At 37.4% G+C, this 17,416-nt stretch overlaps 1 protein-coding gene and 1 long non-coding RNA gene across 11 annotated transcripts in view; one reads left to right on the forward strand and one right to left on the reverse strand.

Moving 5' to 3' along the window:
* Positions 1-3,347: 3,347 nt before the first annotated feature.
* Positions 3,348-11,069, reverse strand: ZBTB18 (zinc finger and BTB domain containing 18). Of its 10 annotated transcripts, none has more exons than XM_026669397.2 (3): positions 10,938-11,069; positions 8,562-8,644; positions 3,348-6,862 (listed from the first exon to the last, which is right to left on the reverse strand). In XM_026669397.2, the coding sequence occupies exons 2-3, from the start codon at positions 8,572-8,574 to the stop codon at positions 5,280-5,282; spliced, it is 1,596 nt and encodes a 531-aa protein (XP_026525182.1). In that variant the 5' UTR covers positions 8,575-8,644; positions 10,938-11,069; the 3' UTR covers positions 3,348-5,279. The 10 variants fall into 10 exon arrangements, with proteins under 10 accessions (XP_026525182.1, XP_087823317.1, XP_026525183.1 ...); XM_087967191.1 differs by having other exon boundaries at positions 8,562-8,618; positions 10,938-11,057; XM_026669398.2 differs by lacking the exon at positions 10,938-11,069 and adding an exon at positions 10,853-10,871.
* A 310-nt stretch (positions 11,070-11,379) lies between these two features.
* The window catches only part of LOC148132844 (uncharacterized), an 83,543-nt gene continuing 77,506 nt past the window's right edge, over positions 11,380-17,416 (forward strand). Inside the window, exon 1 of the long non-coding RNA XR_015749889.1 lies at positions 11,380-11,516. This is a non-coding gene — a long non-coding RNA (uncharacterized LOC148132844). The remainder of the gene's footprint in view (positions 11,517-17,416) is intronic.

Below are 17,416 nucleotides of genomic sequence, written 5' to 3' on the forward strand. Positions count from 1 at the left end.
CTATTTTTTTCTGACAATTCTTTTAATAATCTCAGGAAGCAATATATTTCTAAACGTAGTCTCCTTAATTAATGCCATTTCTTTGGGATCAGTACAGCAGTGTTTGCCATTGCCTTCCTTCCGGGATATGTTCAAGGCTCCCCAGTCTAGCCTGTAACCCTGGCGTTTTGTGGGGGACCTCTATCCAAGTGTTTAGTCAGTCCAATCCTCCTTAGCTTTCCAATATCATTGAAGGATTTTCATGAGGAAATTTAAAGATATTGAATCCAGGCTTACATTATGCTTATCAAAGCTGAAAATTCTAATATTTACGTATTGGCTGATAAATAAAAATGGTGACATGTGTTAAGGATACATTTACATGCATACTTTTTTAAAATATAATTTTTCAATTGCTTGGTTATATTTATTCAGTATTTGTCTAATTTAAGAGTTATATTCATTAGAGTGGAAAGAAAATTTGATCAATCTACACTTTTACATACATCATAAACACATACAATTTAGTTTTATGCTTAACTGTACCATTACATGTTTGCTACAATTCTAAAAATTGTTTAAAAAATAATTATAACGAGATATGTGTATCTCTTGTTCAGCTGATAATTCTTCTAATGTATGGAATTATGTGATAAATATCAATACAAAATATATATTTTAATTTCCTTTCTCAATAGCAAAATGCTGCATTAAAATATGCAGTACTCTGAAAATACTATGCATTTCTTTTAATAACTATACATTTATCCATAGTTACAAGTTCAAAGACTATGACAAAATAAAAAAGAATCCAAATCAGAAAATAAAAATCAGTGTTCTACTAGACGCTCACAATTATACTCACAATTTAGAATATAGATAACAAATGAACTTGTAACATTATTAAGCAGAATATTGATAGTACTTAAAATCCTCAAGATTTCTAAGCAATGTTTTTATAACCCAATTCTGTATCAAAATCTGCCACCAGCAAAACTTTTAGAAGCGTATCTATCACCTTATAACAACTTTGTGACTCTGGGCTTGGACTATACAGCATTGTTTTTGATTTGGATATTGTAATGTTGAAAAAGGAAATAATGTGATCTTACCAGATATTTATAAAAAGAAACATGACTAAAGCCAGTGTTCTATAGCATTTTCCTAATTGTGTTAAATATAATATTTCAGTAGAGACAAACTGTAAAAGGCTAATAGTTTTTTTTTCTTTACCTATCCTTTATTTTTCCAATCTTATTTGTTATAGAATAATTTTGGAGAATAACCTTTTATGATTATTCTAAAAAAATGATTTCCAAGAAGTAAAAATAACATGCATGTGTTAACCCAAATACGCCATTCATGCTTCTGAGATAAAAATACAAGCATGCATTTAAATTTCAATTCAAAACAGCTGTTTCCCATTTTACCTTGATCTGGCAGAACACTTGATTTGTGTTTCATATACTTTTTATGAGGTTCATAGGTAGAGCTAAAATAGCAAAAAAGAAACAAAGTACTCAAGAACATAATTAAAAGGACTTAAGATATGATGCTAAAAGCATTTACTTTAATTTAGGAGGAAAAATGAACCCAAGCAAACTTCTTGAAGAAATGCAGCTGCTTGTGAAAAAAGAGAACAATAAATACAATGGTTAATACTTTTCAAACGTATCAACTTTTATCATAGCAGTTTAGCTGTGAATTTCTTTCTGATAATACTTATTCTGTTTCTGATAATACTATTCTTATGTTTTGGCACACGTGCACAAGTACAGGCATGTACCATATTACACATGTGTGCAGCAAAATCTCTTTATTTCACTTTAAAAAGATATAAAATAACCAAAGCAATGGGCTATTTATTCTGTGATATGATGTATCCCAAAACAAAATTACCAGATTCACTCAAAATTTAGCCATTTAACTAAATGTTGCAACATTATACAAATTCACCAAGTGATTTTCATGATTAAAAAAATGTGCAATTCAGTGTAATTGAATCTAATCTGATTTGCAGTATTGGAGTCTAATCCACTGGAATTCAAAAAGCCGTTGGGACTTACCAACAATTCTATTAAGCATTCTTTGTTGGTTTACACCAAGGTGTTAACTGTTACTGTCACACCCTAGAAATTCTGTCACGCAGATTAGGTTATTACAAGCTAAAAGAGAAAGCATGTCTTATGGGAGGAGAGGTTCATTTCATTATCTTATACATTCATACGTAGATGATCACGAGAATTTACATTTCAATTGCAGTAAATGTAATATGGCCGAATTTGTTGAATTCAGATACAGTATTCCCTTTATTTTTACAGCCCTGTGGAGAAAGATGCTAATATGTGTAAGTTAAGCAGACCTCTTATTATCAGAAGCAGTGAATTCTAAAATTATATCCCAAAGTAAGCTTTGAGCACCTTAACAATCTCAACGGAAAATTTGAAATGATATAAATTCCTTCAGAATTTTCATGTCTTACTGTGAAAGTGACAATCTGAATTTTATTTTCTGTACATTACCTTAAAATTCACAAAAATGAAGCCCAAAGCCCAAAAATGAGGTTTTGAAACATATCCAACCTTGTGATATGAAGTTTTAAGTAATTTTATGTATGGCATGCATTTTAAAAATATCCATCAATTGTGAGACCAATCTATCACGAAGTGAACTATCAAACTGTATGGATGTTGCATTAAATGAATGAGATCATTTGGAGGTTTATAATTTGTCAATATTGTATGAACCATATTGTAAATAATTGAGATTAGGCTCACTGGTTGATGTGAGCATTTCTTTTGATCCAAACTGAAAATTCTATTACAGAGCTTTCATTGGGAACATCCTAAGAAACTAATCTATCAAATTAAGGGGAACTTATAAGTTGCTCTAGCAGGAATAAGCTCATTTATTAAAGAAAAACGGGCCGACCATCTAATTTGTGTGCATGTGATTTGGAATAGCCATTATTTTAGTTTTGTAGATGTCTCACTACATAGTCATTTCTTCAAACTGTCACTTTTTCCCTTTTCCCCATTTTTATTTTCACATTAATATTAATTAGATTTAGAATTTACATAATGTACATTTGGACTTAGAAGTTTGTGCTTTCATAGGACTCAGAATATTACTTACCATAGCTTTTTATTTAGGAACCTGTAGGAAAAAAATCAGTGCCATGATCAGGTTTTGTTTTGTTTTTTAGAAATATAGCATTAGTAGCATTTGCTTAATGGAAACAATTTTTGCTTGAGATCCATTTCAAACTGCAAGCTTATTCCATACAGCAAGAGGAAACTGCACAAAAAGATTAAGAATGTACAATATTTTACATTTTTTTCTTTTAAAAAGGGGAGAAGACAACTAAATGATTTCTCAGTATGTATAATTTATTGCAGTTAGCACACAATTTAAAAATTCACCAACACACCAATAGTACAAAACTAAACAGCATTATAAGTTATTCCCCTCCCCCTCATGAAAATAAAACATACTATGATTGTCAAGGCTAGATGTCAGTCTAATTTTTAAAACCAAAAAATAAAATAAAATGTGAAACTAAAGGGCAACTAACCCCCCCCAACAATCACTCATGTCCACAAAAAAATAAAAAAGCATAAGTAGTCCATTTTTTCCAGACACTGATTGTCTTTTCTAAATAAAAACAATGAATTTTTAAAACCTAGAGACTGTTCAAGTAACTAAAAATAATGCTCCAAGGCCATTTTCACAGCTTTTTTTGTTGTAAATGCCATTACAGCCAAATTAATATACATTTGACCAAAATATTTCCAAAACAGTCCAGCAATACACAATGGAGTTTTCCATTCAATTTCTTAAGCACAAAAATAGGCTATGTTTACAGTAGTTAAGGCGATCAAATTCTAAACAAAAGCAGAAAAAAAACATTTTCCATGCTACTCTCATAGACCTTATTTGTAAGTGCAAGACAGGAAAACATACACTGTGCAAAATGCTTTTTGCCCTACGTGTTGATCATTAAAACCACACGTCAGGCTGCAGTCTTTGCTGTTTGGATACACAGTTCACAAACCCTCCCCCAACTTTTCTCCCACCACCTCCCCACCCTGTCCCATGTCAATCAAGGTTTTTAGTTCTTTTAGCCTGGGGCTTTTTCACTCCATAGAATCTTTTGAAGTGGCAAATAAAATGAACACCTATTGTTTATTTGTGCAGCAGGAATTCTAAAAATGCTCACATGGGTAAGTATATGCATCTAAGGTTGGAGCTGGCATGGGTTTGTGCAATCATTTTTTAAATAAATGTTCACTGCACATGCAAATCTCTACGTCTTGTAAACATTACTATCTTCCTTTACATAGCTAAAATCAACATATAGTGTTTGTTCAACTTAAAGACAATGGGTAATTAATTTAAATTATATAAAATAAAAGCAGTGCATTTATGTTCTTCGTAACACCAGGTTTTTTTTTCTGGTGCTTTTCCTTACTAAAAATTAAATAAGTTTTTAAAATCACTCATTAAAGTTATACAATGCAAACAAAGACAAAAATATACCGAAATGCATGCATTTCTGTAGCATTAATATTTACTTTCGAAGACTTAACTTAGAGCATTAACACAACTTGTCAATTTCTTTGACACCCCCCCAACCCTTTTAATCAATTACAGTATATAACAGTAATTCACATTTTAAATGCAGTTTGCAACTGCTGAAAATGCAACATCCTTTTTCATCCCAAACACGCCTTCAGAGTCCCCATGATTCCAGTGTATTTTCAAATTTTTCTTTCTTTTTTTAATTGTGGGAACTATTGTAGTTTACAAATTACAATATAATAACAATCACTTTTGAAAAATTGATACTCCAGTCATTTAGAAATCATATCGCTTGGGTCTAAAAGCATTCAGGTTTCCCTGAGCTAGAATAGATGCATGCAGTATAAAAAATTTAACTGAAGTGATAAAAAAGAACTGGAGATTACTGATTTAAGTGGAGATTGAAATGATGCAATGTTGTAAATAATGTTAAATAGACTCTAACAATCGCTCTTGATCAATTGCAGTTATTTTTAAAAGAAGTACTTACTTGGTGGGGAGACAGGGGAAGGTTTTATGAAGTTTATTTGTCTTATTTCTATAGTTCATTATCAGAACACTAAGTAGTGAAATGTTCATGCTGCTTTAAAGTGCATAAAACAAGCTAATGGCCAAACTTTGTTAGTTTAAGGAAACAAGACTGCTTTTAGACTGTACCACAACTATATAGATTTATATAGATATATAGATATATATATATTAATTATATATATAAAATTCTATTTCCAAAGTTCTTGAGAGCTATCTTCTAATGTCCAGTCTCTGACAGTAGGTAAGCTCAGTGCTTCACTTTTGACAGACAACGAGTTCACTAGTTCACAGTGAAACTTCCGAATATGCCTGTAAAGGTCTCCAGACTGGGTGAACCTCCGCTCACACCACTTACAAGCGTGTGGCTTCTCCCGTGTGTGAACTACGGCATGGCGGCTCAGATTGTGGGAATACTGGAAGCTCTTTCCACACTGAGTACAAGTGTATGGTTTTTCACCTGAATGAGTCCTCTCGTGACGTTTCAAAGTGTACATGCAAGAAAAAGTCTTACCACACAAGGAACAGGTTGGGACATTGACATCAGCGGCAGGCTTACTGCGGATCCCGTCCTGCTCTCGAAAGTGCGTACTTAAGTGAATCTGCAGGATGTGGGGACTAGGAAAGACTTTGTTGCAGAGGGGGCACATAAAAATTTGGCCTGCAGGGTTAAGTATGTTGGAGACATAAGGGAGCAGACTGGTGTCCATGCTCCCTTCCACCTGAACTCTCTCATTCTCTGGAGTTATGATTTCATCATCACTGGCTTTGTCCTCTCTATCTAGTTCCCTCAAAACAGAATCGTCTCTCATAGGAGCCAGATGGGCTGGCTCATATGGTACCCTGTTATTAGTGCTCACACTTTCTTTCACAGTGCTATGCTCCATGTCATAGTCATTAGTGCCAACATCACTCTCATCACAGGATGCCTCTTTTTCCACTTTCACCTGCACCAAGTTGTTTCGCATCATATCCTGTGAAGAGAAATACGAATTGTTCAAATTCTCAACTCCAGAAAGGCTTGACTTCACAGACAAGTCCAGGACACAGTCAACATCTGTTGAATCCCTCATGGAGGTGACAGACCTCTGGGACAAAGACTCTGTTGAGCTGCAGGGGCTGGCTACTGTTTTCCCAGCTGCTGTTGCATGTGTGTCTGGTTCCCCACCGCTCTGGGGAATCACTCCGGAGTCCGAGGGCAATCTCATCCACATGTTCCCAGGCTCAGCCGTTAAGTCCCTTTTGATGGGCAGGATGCTCAATTTTTCATCTTCCCCTTCATCTTCATCACTGGGTATGTCTCCTGCAATGTGGCTACTGCCGTCAGAAAGACTCTCCACTTTGTCCGAACAACTTGAGGCATCTTCTTCCTTTTTAGTACTGTCTGCCTCGGTGGTGGCTTTTTCTTTTAGTTTCTTTTTGCAAACTTTAACAATGTCGTACATGTGAAGGTAACTGGCAGCTGCGAGCACGTCTTCAATGGGCAAATCTTTGAATTGGAGTTTCCCTTCATACATGAATTCAAGTAGGAGAGCGAAAGCTGGGGCTGTAACAATGTCGCTGTTCAGATGAACAATGTCTCTTTTGTCCAGCTGGTCCTTGTAAAATAGGTGGAAGTACATGCTGCATGAAGCCAGTACAGCTCTGTGTGCTCGGAATTGGGCATCTCCTACCAGAACAGTGCAGTCACAAAGAAAACCTTGATGCCTCTGTTCCCTCAGACACTGTAGTAAATGCCGGCTATGGTCAGGGAACTCCATGCTGTCTTCATAACCTAGGAGCAAAAAAGATTTAATTAAACACTGGAAATATTCATTGGCTACATTTGATAATTTGGCAATGGATACAAAGATCCAAACTAAGGTTCTGTAAAGAAATGGAAATAAATTAAGATTTTATGACTTTCTGTTCATCACTTTTTGCAACTTTCAGAGTTCTCTATTAACCGTTTTGTTAACTGTAAAGAAATAGACTGGGAGATGCAGATGAAAATGAATATTCAGAACTTGAAAGTTACAACAGCCTTTTACTATTTGAATTCAGAAGCAGATATCTATGATATGACTTGCTTAATCCTAGAAAGGGGAGGGGGGTTTAAAAACTAAACTGATTTAAGATGACAATAGCTTCTAAACTGTCTTGGCACAGATCATCGCTAGTCTCATCTGTGAATGCCAGTTTTTCCATTTTCTTTTTCAAACAAAATAACTGATTACCAGACATCCCCCTTTAAAAATACACACAAAATGCAAACTCTTAATCTTTTTTTTTTAAGCCTTTAATATAAAGACTCTTCTATTAGGACTGTCCTATGTTATTGCTGCATATCAGTTGAAACAATTTAAGCATAATTCAGTAATCTTTTCTCCCTTTGGGGTCATTGTGTAACCATTCAAAATGAGCATTAGACTTTTCTAAATATCTTAAATATCTTCTTTATTTTCTACTACCGGTACTTACAACTGAAGTTGTGCTAAACTAGTTACATACAGCTGTATGTAACTAGAACATTATATGTTCTTAAAGTTACACTCTGGTCCAAAGTATATTCTACTGTTAGAATAAAGCAAGAAGATTTACAATACAATCACTTTAAGTGCCCCACAGCCAACATCAATCCTAATCCTTAAGAGGGCTAAAAATAAAGATTGGAGGGCAGCTCACAAGGTAGCTGTGATCAAATTAGGAGGCTGAAAGGACAGAGAGGGACGAAGAAGGAAGCTTATAAACATCTGATCCAGCTGACTGTGGCCATATGGCAGCTGCTGCCCAGATAAAGAGATTAAGAATAGAGGAGTGCGATTACAGCTGTCTGGCCAATTCAGGCAGCTCAAATCTACAAGTTCTAAATTAGTTGTGAAAACAAAACCTTTCCTTCAGTTATTGTTGTACTGAAATAAACTTTAATATATTTCCAGGGAGAAAAATAGGGTGAAAACTAACTAGTTTCAAGGTAGGTGGGATCCTAAAGGTGCATAGACATTCAAGTCCTTTTTTTTTCAAAGGAGGGGGGGGCTATAGATTTCAAGATCCCTCAATGGCTTGGGCAAAGCATAAATGTGAATAGTATAAATCGTCATGCATATTCATATATATTTTTTATTTCTATCAATGTATCATTTCAAGTCTTATTTTCATATTTTTACTTTTAGAAACAGTACTCCTAGAACAGTCATCATAACTGCAATACCAAAATTATTTCCTAAACTATAATTTTTTTTCAAGTGCTCATAATAAAAATAGGGGAACTACATCATTTAAATAGTTATTTTAATATTACTGCACAGGAACAAATGCATCAACATGTATTTAAAGTCTTAATTACAATAGAAATTGTTATTCCCTTTTCAATGAACCCTACTTATTTTTTCCTAAACATCATTAAACAAGTAATGGGATTTTTGTTTGGAAATTAAATAAACAAACATCAAGAGAGAAGAAGCACACTGTAGCTAGCCTCCTGCTGTTCCTACCTTTAGCACACATAAACCTGATTAAGTCCTTTTGTCCGAGTCTTGCTGGCTCCAGGTCTGTTAGATCGGTGGAAAAAAGCAGACTAAGAAAGAGACAGATGCAAAGTGGAGATGATGTTAGAGAGGAATGAGATACCTTCCCTACACACAGATCTGCAAACACACTCACTCCCTGTCTGTGTGTTAGAATAAAAGGCTGAGGGATGGCAGGCTGTCAGCTGCTCTGACATCATGTTCAGATGGAAATGTTACCTCCAGCTGTGCTCCTTTTAATGCCATATGCTACTCCTCTACACTCCTTCCACCAGCTTTTTCTTAAGAGAACTTTTCTTGTCTGTTAGTATAAACAAATACTTCAAAGTCTCTTTTTTAAAAACTTTCTAACAGAGAAAAGTAAAGGGGGAAAAAAACCCTTAGACATATGGGGCTTCATTGCATGTACAGTATAGAAACCTTTCTGTCATAACTTTGAAGGGTTTTTTTTTATATTGAGAACTTACCCATCTATTTTTTACTGAACCCAGAGGTTCATTTTAAGCAATTCATTTTACCTAACGTATTTATCTTGTTACTCAGTTCATCTTTTCTATCGATTTAGAAGGAACAGACTTAGAAAAACCTGATATATATAAATACAATATGAATGCAATTGTATGTTAACTCATTTTACTCATTAATGATGTAACAATTGCTTATATTTTTATGTACCATAAGGAGCACTTTTCTGGGCACTTATAAGTCATCTACATGCTCAATTTGCTCTACAGATCATACTATTGCAAATATAAGAACAGAAATAATAGTAATATTCCCCTCCTCATAATAAATTTCTAAAAAGTGCAGTTATTTCAAGGAGTGATCATATAAAGCCTCTGGCATTATCTATGGAATGTAACTGAATACTAAGTTTGCTATTCATTAGTAAGGCAATAATATCATGCACTTCAAAATTACCATTTTCATTCAGTATGTGTATATTAAACCTATTTTTAGAATGGAAAAAAATTAATGACCTCCCTTAACTTCACAGGAAAATACTGTGAGTAATCGGGAAATAAACTAAAATGAAACAAGCTGTTCAGCCCAGCAGAATAAACAAGTATCCAGCTTGCCAGTCTTAGGCCACAGACAATGTTTAATTAACAAAGTTTTCTGCACCATTTACTCATAACTTTCCCCCATCTCATTTTATTATGGTAGCTGGTTAATTCAAGCAAATTCTCTTTTGACTCTGTTCTTAATAGAATTTTACAAATAAAGCAAAAGTTCTGGGTGAATATTAGACAAACACAGCATGGCAGATGACCCTATTGTGATTTTCCCCTTTCACCTTTCATAGTGACATGAACTTGAAGATTAAGTCAGCTATAACTTCATTTATCTCCTGACACATTGCAAAGTGTGTCAAGATTAAATAAGTAAATGCACAGAAGGTGGAAGACAGCACAGACAGGAAAGAAGGAAGCAGGCAAATACAGGAACAGTAGTCAATGGAATAACAAAAGGAAAGTAAGGAGGAAGAGCCGAATGCAAGTGTTCTGGGAGGGAGCAAATCTCTCTCTCAGCATCCACCCTGCCTTGTCTCCACAGCTGCACTGCTCTCCACATCACCTACCCCTTCTGACCTTTTGAGCTGTGAGACAAAACACACACTGCACAGCCTCTGCCACACACAAAGGACTCCCTCTCTGCTCCCCCATCTGCTCCCCAGCTCAGCCCAATCCCCCAGCAAACCCACCCCCCCTCCATCTCCCATCCTGCAAGTGAGGCTGTAAACTCTGAACCTTGCAGCAAACTTACTTGGAACTTGCTCCTTACTCTCTCTCCTGCAGTTACAAAATCTACTCTGAAGCTTACTCTCTTCCTCTCCTCTTATGAAAGCCCCGTCCAGGATACACGCCTAAGTCCACTTGAGACTTTTCCCATCCAAGACAAGCTGCCCGCTCTCCAGCCCATTAAACCCGGACCCTCCTCTCTAACTATCTCCATACGGGGTTTGTTCCAAAAAATGCCATGTCTCTCTCTCTCCCCCCACACTTCACATCCCACAGATCCCCTCCTTTTCTCCACCTGTTAAACCCTCCCCTCCCCACCCCCACCCCAGATCAGCTCACTTTAAGCGGCTCTTCAGGGTGACTCAAGGCATCCTTCTCTCTTCCTGACACCTATCTGCTCGCCCTGTCCCCGGTGCCACTTGCCCCAAAGCTGGCCAGTTGTCCCATAACAACCTCACACACACTCCCCGCCCCCGCGCGGCAACCCCAGCACAACAAGCAACCTGCGGCTCTTACTCCTTCCTTAGCAACACGGGACGGCTTCCGCGCACCCGGCCGCCCCTCTCCGCCCAGTCCCCGCGGGGTCAGCCCCGGGACTCACACTCTGGAGCGGCCCCAGGTCCCAGCCGCGATCCTCCCTGCGCCGCTTCCTCCTCCTTCGGCCGCCACTGCCCCCTCCGCCGCTGCGGGCGCCCCGTCTCCCCGCCCGGCGTCCCGCTCGTTCGTCCTCCTCCCCTCGCTCCAAGTCCGCGAGTGAGTGAGGGGCCACCAAAGCGGGGCAAGGCGAGCGGGGCAACGGGGAGAGGAAGGCAGGGGAGGGAGCGAGGGGGGCTCCCCGCGCTGTCTCAGCGGCGCCCCATGGCAGCGCCCCGGAGGATCCCGGGCCGGCGGCGCGGGAGGGAGGGAGAGGGGGCGGGGAGTCAGGCGCACACAGCGCAGGAGCACGCGCGGCGGCGGCACAGACGGGGCCCGGGCTGCGGCAGCCAGATGTTTCCTCCCCTCCCCTCCCTCTTCCCTTCCTTCCCCGAGCAGTTTCCCTGACTGACAGCGCAGCTGGCTCACGGCGCTGCCTAGTCCAATCGGCAAGAAAGAAAGTCGTTGATCGACAATGGAAGCTCGCCCAATGGCAAGAGAAGGAAGCGAAGCGAGCTCACCGTTGTGGCTAATCAGCGTTTTCGGGGTGGGTTTATTGGCTCCACAGGCGTGTTGCTGATGATTGAGAAAGGGGCGGGGTTTTGTAGTCCCGGGTCAGTCCGCGCGTCCTTCGCGCTTCTTCACTGCAGTCTCCTCGGCCGCGAGAGGAGCGCGGGCCTCGGGCTGGCTGTCTCTTTTCTCCCCGGGCGCGGTGCATGGTGGGGAATAATGGCTATGGGTCTCTGGTGGGATAGGCTGAAGGTAACACGAGTGAAAGGCGAGGCCTGCCTGGAGGCTGCCTGAGCTTGGAGATTTGGCGGCGGTTCTGTACCGCTTGCCGTTGCTGGGCTACTCGTCAGGAGGGCTTTTCCGCCAGATGTGCCAGCTCTTTTTTTTTTTCCAAAACAGCGGAGGAAAAAAAAAAAGCCGTCCCATAACTTGACGAGCTTTTTTCTTCTGCCCAACGGATTTTTTTAGTTGCTTTTCTGCCATTTAACTTCTCGTCACTTTTTAATGGTTCAAAGGACTTCTTGCTGTACCGCCTTTGTGCTGCACGGAACTCGCGGTTTCCTCTCAGTCTTTTTATGACTCTGTTTAACAATTGAGAAGAATTTCTCATAAGCTTTGCAGATGCACTTCTCTCAGGAAGGCAGAAATGCGACCGTTGAGCTTTTCCTCTTACAAAAAACGAGGGAGTGCTTCGTAATTGTCTTGCGGAATTCTTAAAAGGAGTAGAAGTCATTTTTATTTTTAGAGTAAAATGAGTACGATTGTACGCTATGTTTTCATCGCTACTCATTAAATAAATCTTAGGGGGAAACTCCTGTCCTTCCGCCCTCTCAACCCGTAACTTTCCTGAATTAAAAATGGAATTGTAGCTGCTTCAAAAGTGTAATTTTAATGAAAGGTCCAGACGATATTGCCCCTTTGTAACCTCTTGCATTTTCCTATAGTGTTACAATTCTTTTTTCTTTGCCATTCACACCCAAATATGTTGAATGTGAGATCGAATAGCTGTGGAATTGTGTATTTTGATAGTTGGTACTTAGGAGCTGTCCATCTGGACGAACCACCAACCAAAGTCAAACCTATGGGGGTGGTCATTTATATATTGCTTTAAAAGAATAAAGGAAGGTGTTAATCTGCATATACTTAGCATGCTAGTTTACATGTAGAAATGGAAATGGACTGTTTGAATTCAGATAAATCATAATACAACTTAATGTAATGCTAAAGGCTTTGTCTTTGCTGCTGCCAGATGCTAATTGTCAGTGGGCAGTAGTATCTGAAAATACTCAGCTAGATGGCAGCACGTGGCTGATTGGGAAAAGCTGAGCAGGGACAATCCTGTTTACTGTTTGGATGGGAAACCACTAGAAAGTGGCACAAAAATGGGCTATATTGAGAAATCAAAAAAAAAGGGAAAGTTGGCAAATGGTTTTGATCAAGAAATTACTTGTATGTTTCTATGAAATCATTTGGAGCTTCATGAAAACTTTAATAACTAGCAAGAACAAGATTCTTAAGATAACTTCATTTTAAGTTCTGACAGCAGCCTTCAAAATAGTTGTGTTTGGAGCATGCACAATACATGAACAGAATTGGCTTTGCCATGTAAAACTGGCCTGGTATTGAATATCTAATAATTCACCTTCAGCGAACAGCTTATTAGTGCCAAGTTCACTAGGGAACATCTTTTGTGCTGCCAACAATAAGGGCTTTATATGAGGAAGAAACGTCAAAGTATAGGAGTTCTGTTTATATGGGAGCCTGTCTACGAACAGATATGTAGCTAGGGGAGATGGGCAGCAAACAAATATAAACAAATAAATGCAAAGATTACCTCTTTCCAGATGTGTTGTGTGTGCTTGGATGTCAAGTGTGCTCAACTTAGTCTTATCTCTGCTCAGTTGTGGTCATAACATAATGTCTAAAGAGTATCTGTGACTGTTTTATTATTACTTTTATCTTCCCATCTACCAGTAGCAAGTAGAATATTTGGACACCTTCATGAAGGGAGATGCCAGAGCTAGCTTGTCTGAAAAATAAGGAACTTTTTCTTGATACTTTTTCTTAATAATATTGTTTGCAGATCTCAGGCTTTGGAATACAAGTGCTTTTCAGAATGATTGTTTTTGCTTTAGATTGGAAAAAATGAGCTGAGTAGGGATGAAAGTTTGTACCCAAAGGTAGTAGAGTAAATTTGAAATAATACTGACAGGAAGAAAGGCGTTCTTGCTACAGAAGCTGTGCCCCCCCTCCCATTTTTTTTAACTTTTTCCTATTTCTCCTATTAAGAAAGGAGAGTAGAAAGGATTTTGAATGTGAGGTGGTGTACTTTTACCTTGCTTTTGCAGATAGCTTGTGCCCTCCAGAGCATTCTTCACTATATAAACATTTGCTTATTTATGTTGATGCAGGCTGTTTGATATACTTCACTATTAGACACACACACACACACACAATGTGGCAATGGGAGTTATCTTGGTGCACACACTGGATTTTTGTTTTAATTACTTTAATAAAAAATAAAAGCAGGTCTGCTGCAAAGCAAGGCCACAATTATATAGCATCATAGATACTTGCAACAATGACATTTGGATCCCCAAATGGTCCCACTGTAGTGATACAGCATTGTGAGTGTGAACTACTTCCCTTCTGATAAACAGGTATTTGAATCCAGTAATGACCATCATGATAGAAGTTAAGGAAATTCTCCCATGGAGCAACTTTATAAATATAGTTACCATATGCTTTGCAAGATAGCCAGCAATATAAATTTAAATGCTTCCAAATGCATCCTTGACCCAAACATTGTTTATTCCAACTTAAAATGCTGTGTGAACACACTCTAACATAGACACAGAGAGATGCAATGTCTGTGAAATAAAATAAGATTATCACACAGAGTGTATTGGTTTATATTTGTAGCCATAGCATAGCTTAGTATTAAGTCATCCATATGGGAGATCAGGCCCTATGTTCAGTCCCCCCCTCCTTTGCTCGCTGAATAAATAAAAAAATACTTGTTTTGAAAAATATGGTCTGTGTTGTATATTTTATACAACATGGAAAACCAGGACATTTAAAGAATTAGTATGCTGTATGAGCCAAGAAACTTGAAAAGAGCTAAGTATTTTTGTTCATACAATATACTTGAGAGCACTTTAACCACACCTTGTACCCAAAATTAATAGCTGGTTTACTCATCTTTCTTTTTTTGGTACTTCCATGCAGAAAGCTCTTATTAATAAATACCTGGCATTGTCCCACAATTAAAACACTGATTGCTTTATTGCCTTCTCTTTTTTCTACTTAGAGGGTTAATATGTGCTATAGGTGCTATTGCCAAATGTGATTACCACATTATATACTGCAATCTCACATAATTTAAACAAAATGACAACTGATAAAAAACAATATTCATACCTTATATTAAGCTGTGGTTTAATTATGGTTAGTGTGGTTGGCTGCATTTACACAAAACATGTATGACATGTTGAACCATAGAAGTGTCATTAATTATGTTTAAGGAATGGCACTGGATGGAGTAAGTTGTCTGCATTCTGCTGGAGTATTTTAATGTGAGATGCACAAACTTTAATAAAAGGTCTTGCTGATAACATAATTGAATGACTTTACATTTTTTTAAAAAACCTGCATTGCTATTAAGCAAACTGGTATTAAGACTCGGTCTCTACTAGATCCTCCTAAAAAATTGCAGGAATGATTTAAAGTATGACGTAGATTGGGACATTGGGGTGGGGATGCGGAGCAGGGAAGTATACATTCAATCTGTGACTCCTTTTCTATTTTTAAAAATGTATTGCTGGGGAGATTATTTGCTATTATAGATCATCACCAGGTTAAACAGGTGAAAAATAACTTGAGGAAAAACAAGGAAATCTTAAGGTGGTATCATTTCCCCATTCATACTTACTGAACTTCAAATTGCACACGTAACTCTCATTTCAAAAGGATTTGTTGGTCAATCAGATTCTGCCTGTCTGCCGTTGTACCACCTTTAGCCCTAAGCCTTTCTGAAAGAAAATAAATAAATAGAAACAGAAGCAGTTTAGTAGGAATACCTTTTTTCTATACAACATCTGGCAAGACATCTGGCCTCTACATACATTTTTAAAAGATCTTTCATGTCATGCATCCCTAGGTAATACACAAAACAAGCACACATTTGAGGGATGAATTGGAGTTTGTAAACTGGAGAGAAATGTTTTTCATTGAGCGTAAAACAAGTTAATCTTTTTCCCCTGCCCTCCCCTATGAAAAGAGCCGTTTGGGAGAATACACACTAGATCTAAGAAAAACTTTCCCATCTTGAAATATGCCAACTTCAGTTTATATAACACCCAAGTAATACAGAGCCCCAGGACTTACTTCAATTTGTATGTTGCAATGTGGAATTGTAGGGAGGTGAAGGTATTAGTGAACAGTAAGCATTGTTTAATGATGCATATACAATACAAATCTTTAAAATCACAATTAGATTTTCCCCTAGGAATCTATAATGCAGGAGTTAAAAATTGGAATACCAGAGCCTATTGAAAGTAAAAGCAACGTTGTCCAAAGTGGTAATCATCTCTTTGGATCAGGATAATGCTGTTATAAGATTATCTGTGTGGCTGAAAATTAACACCTGGTTTTTAATAACGCTAGGCTTGCACGCACATTTAGCTAGAATATGACTAGCTAGTTTGAGGTTCAGTGCATTGTGTAAATCTAGACTTAAGTCTGGATCATGTAAACTGCAGGTAATGTGCAAACACAGCCTAGAGTTATCTTCAAGTTCAGATTCTAGAATTCCAACCTTAATTATTTTTTCTGATGATATCAATTCGTACATTTGGGCTTGAGTTGTTAAAACAGAAAGGAACATTTTTTTTACATTTAATCTGTGAATGCAAACTTTGACACACTTCCATAAAGTATGTGTGACTAGGATAACATTTAATATATTTTTCATTAAATAACATTAAATACATTTAAATTATTATTCCTCTTGTAATTAATTTAATAATTCCCCCCTCTCCAGTTATAAATGAGAACTTAATTTCAGTTTCTAGAAGGGAATTGAAAGTGGCAAACGAGAGATTCAGGATCCTCTAGTTCAATACCCCTATTGTTAAAAGGACATTCTGATTTTCTGATTCCTGTCTGAACATTGGCTCTACACTGAGTTATATTGTGTCTCTTTTTGCAATGCTTTGCAATATTTAATTATTTTCAGTCTTCTAAAGAATTAGTGCATCTTATGTTCATTCAACTATATTTCATATTTCCAGAATTTTTGGTCCAACAATTACTTATTTCTTGTTTCTAGCAACCTTGGGAAACTGATGCACTAATACAATTGAAAACTTCTGTACTGATGAGACGCAATGGGCATGTTTGGCAATCCTTTGTTTTATTTAAGACATGGTTCAAATATCAGCAAAATATTCTTTTCACATTTTCTCCCTGGATATTTAACTACTTTGCCTCATGAAGAATTAAAATCTTCCAAATATTCTGTAAACATTCCTTTGGCACAATAAAGTCATTACTATTATGGATTTGAGTTTCTTCCCCACAGCCTCTTTGGCCAAGACATATACTAGTTTTTTATTTAATTAATCTTTTAAAATTGGGTGGTATCATATCTGTAGAAATTCTATCTTCCAATAAATAATCAAATAAATTGGAAATAATATTTAAGTACAGGGGATAAAACTATCTTAATTCTATTACAGTACCTGAATTAAAAGGGTAAATATTTTTGTAATGGAACTACTACAATGCTTGTATGTTGAACTGCTATTTAAATCCTGCCGTTTGATAATGTCATTGAATTTAAATACTATTTTCTTCTTGTTCTGACTCTCTTCTGATTGCTGTTCCTCTTGACTTCTACTTTCTAACTGTTCTTTACTGCCAATTTTTTCTACTACT

The sequence above is a fragment of the Notechis scutatus genome, chromosome 1 (assembly GCF_049901735.1).
Source record: "Notechis scutatus isolate UNSWTSFEM ecotype Mainland chromosome 1, rNotScu1.2, whole genome shotgun sequence".
Lineage (NCBI taxonomy): Eukaryota > Metazoa > Chordata > Lepidosauria > Squamata > Elapidae > Notechis > Notechis scutatus.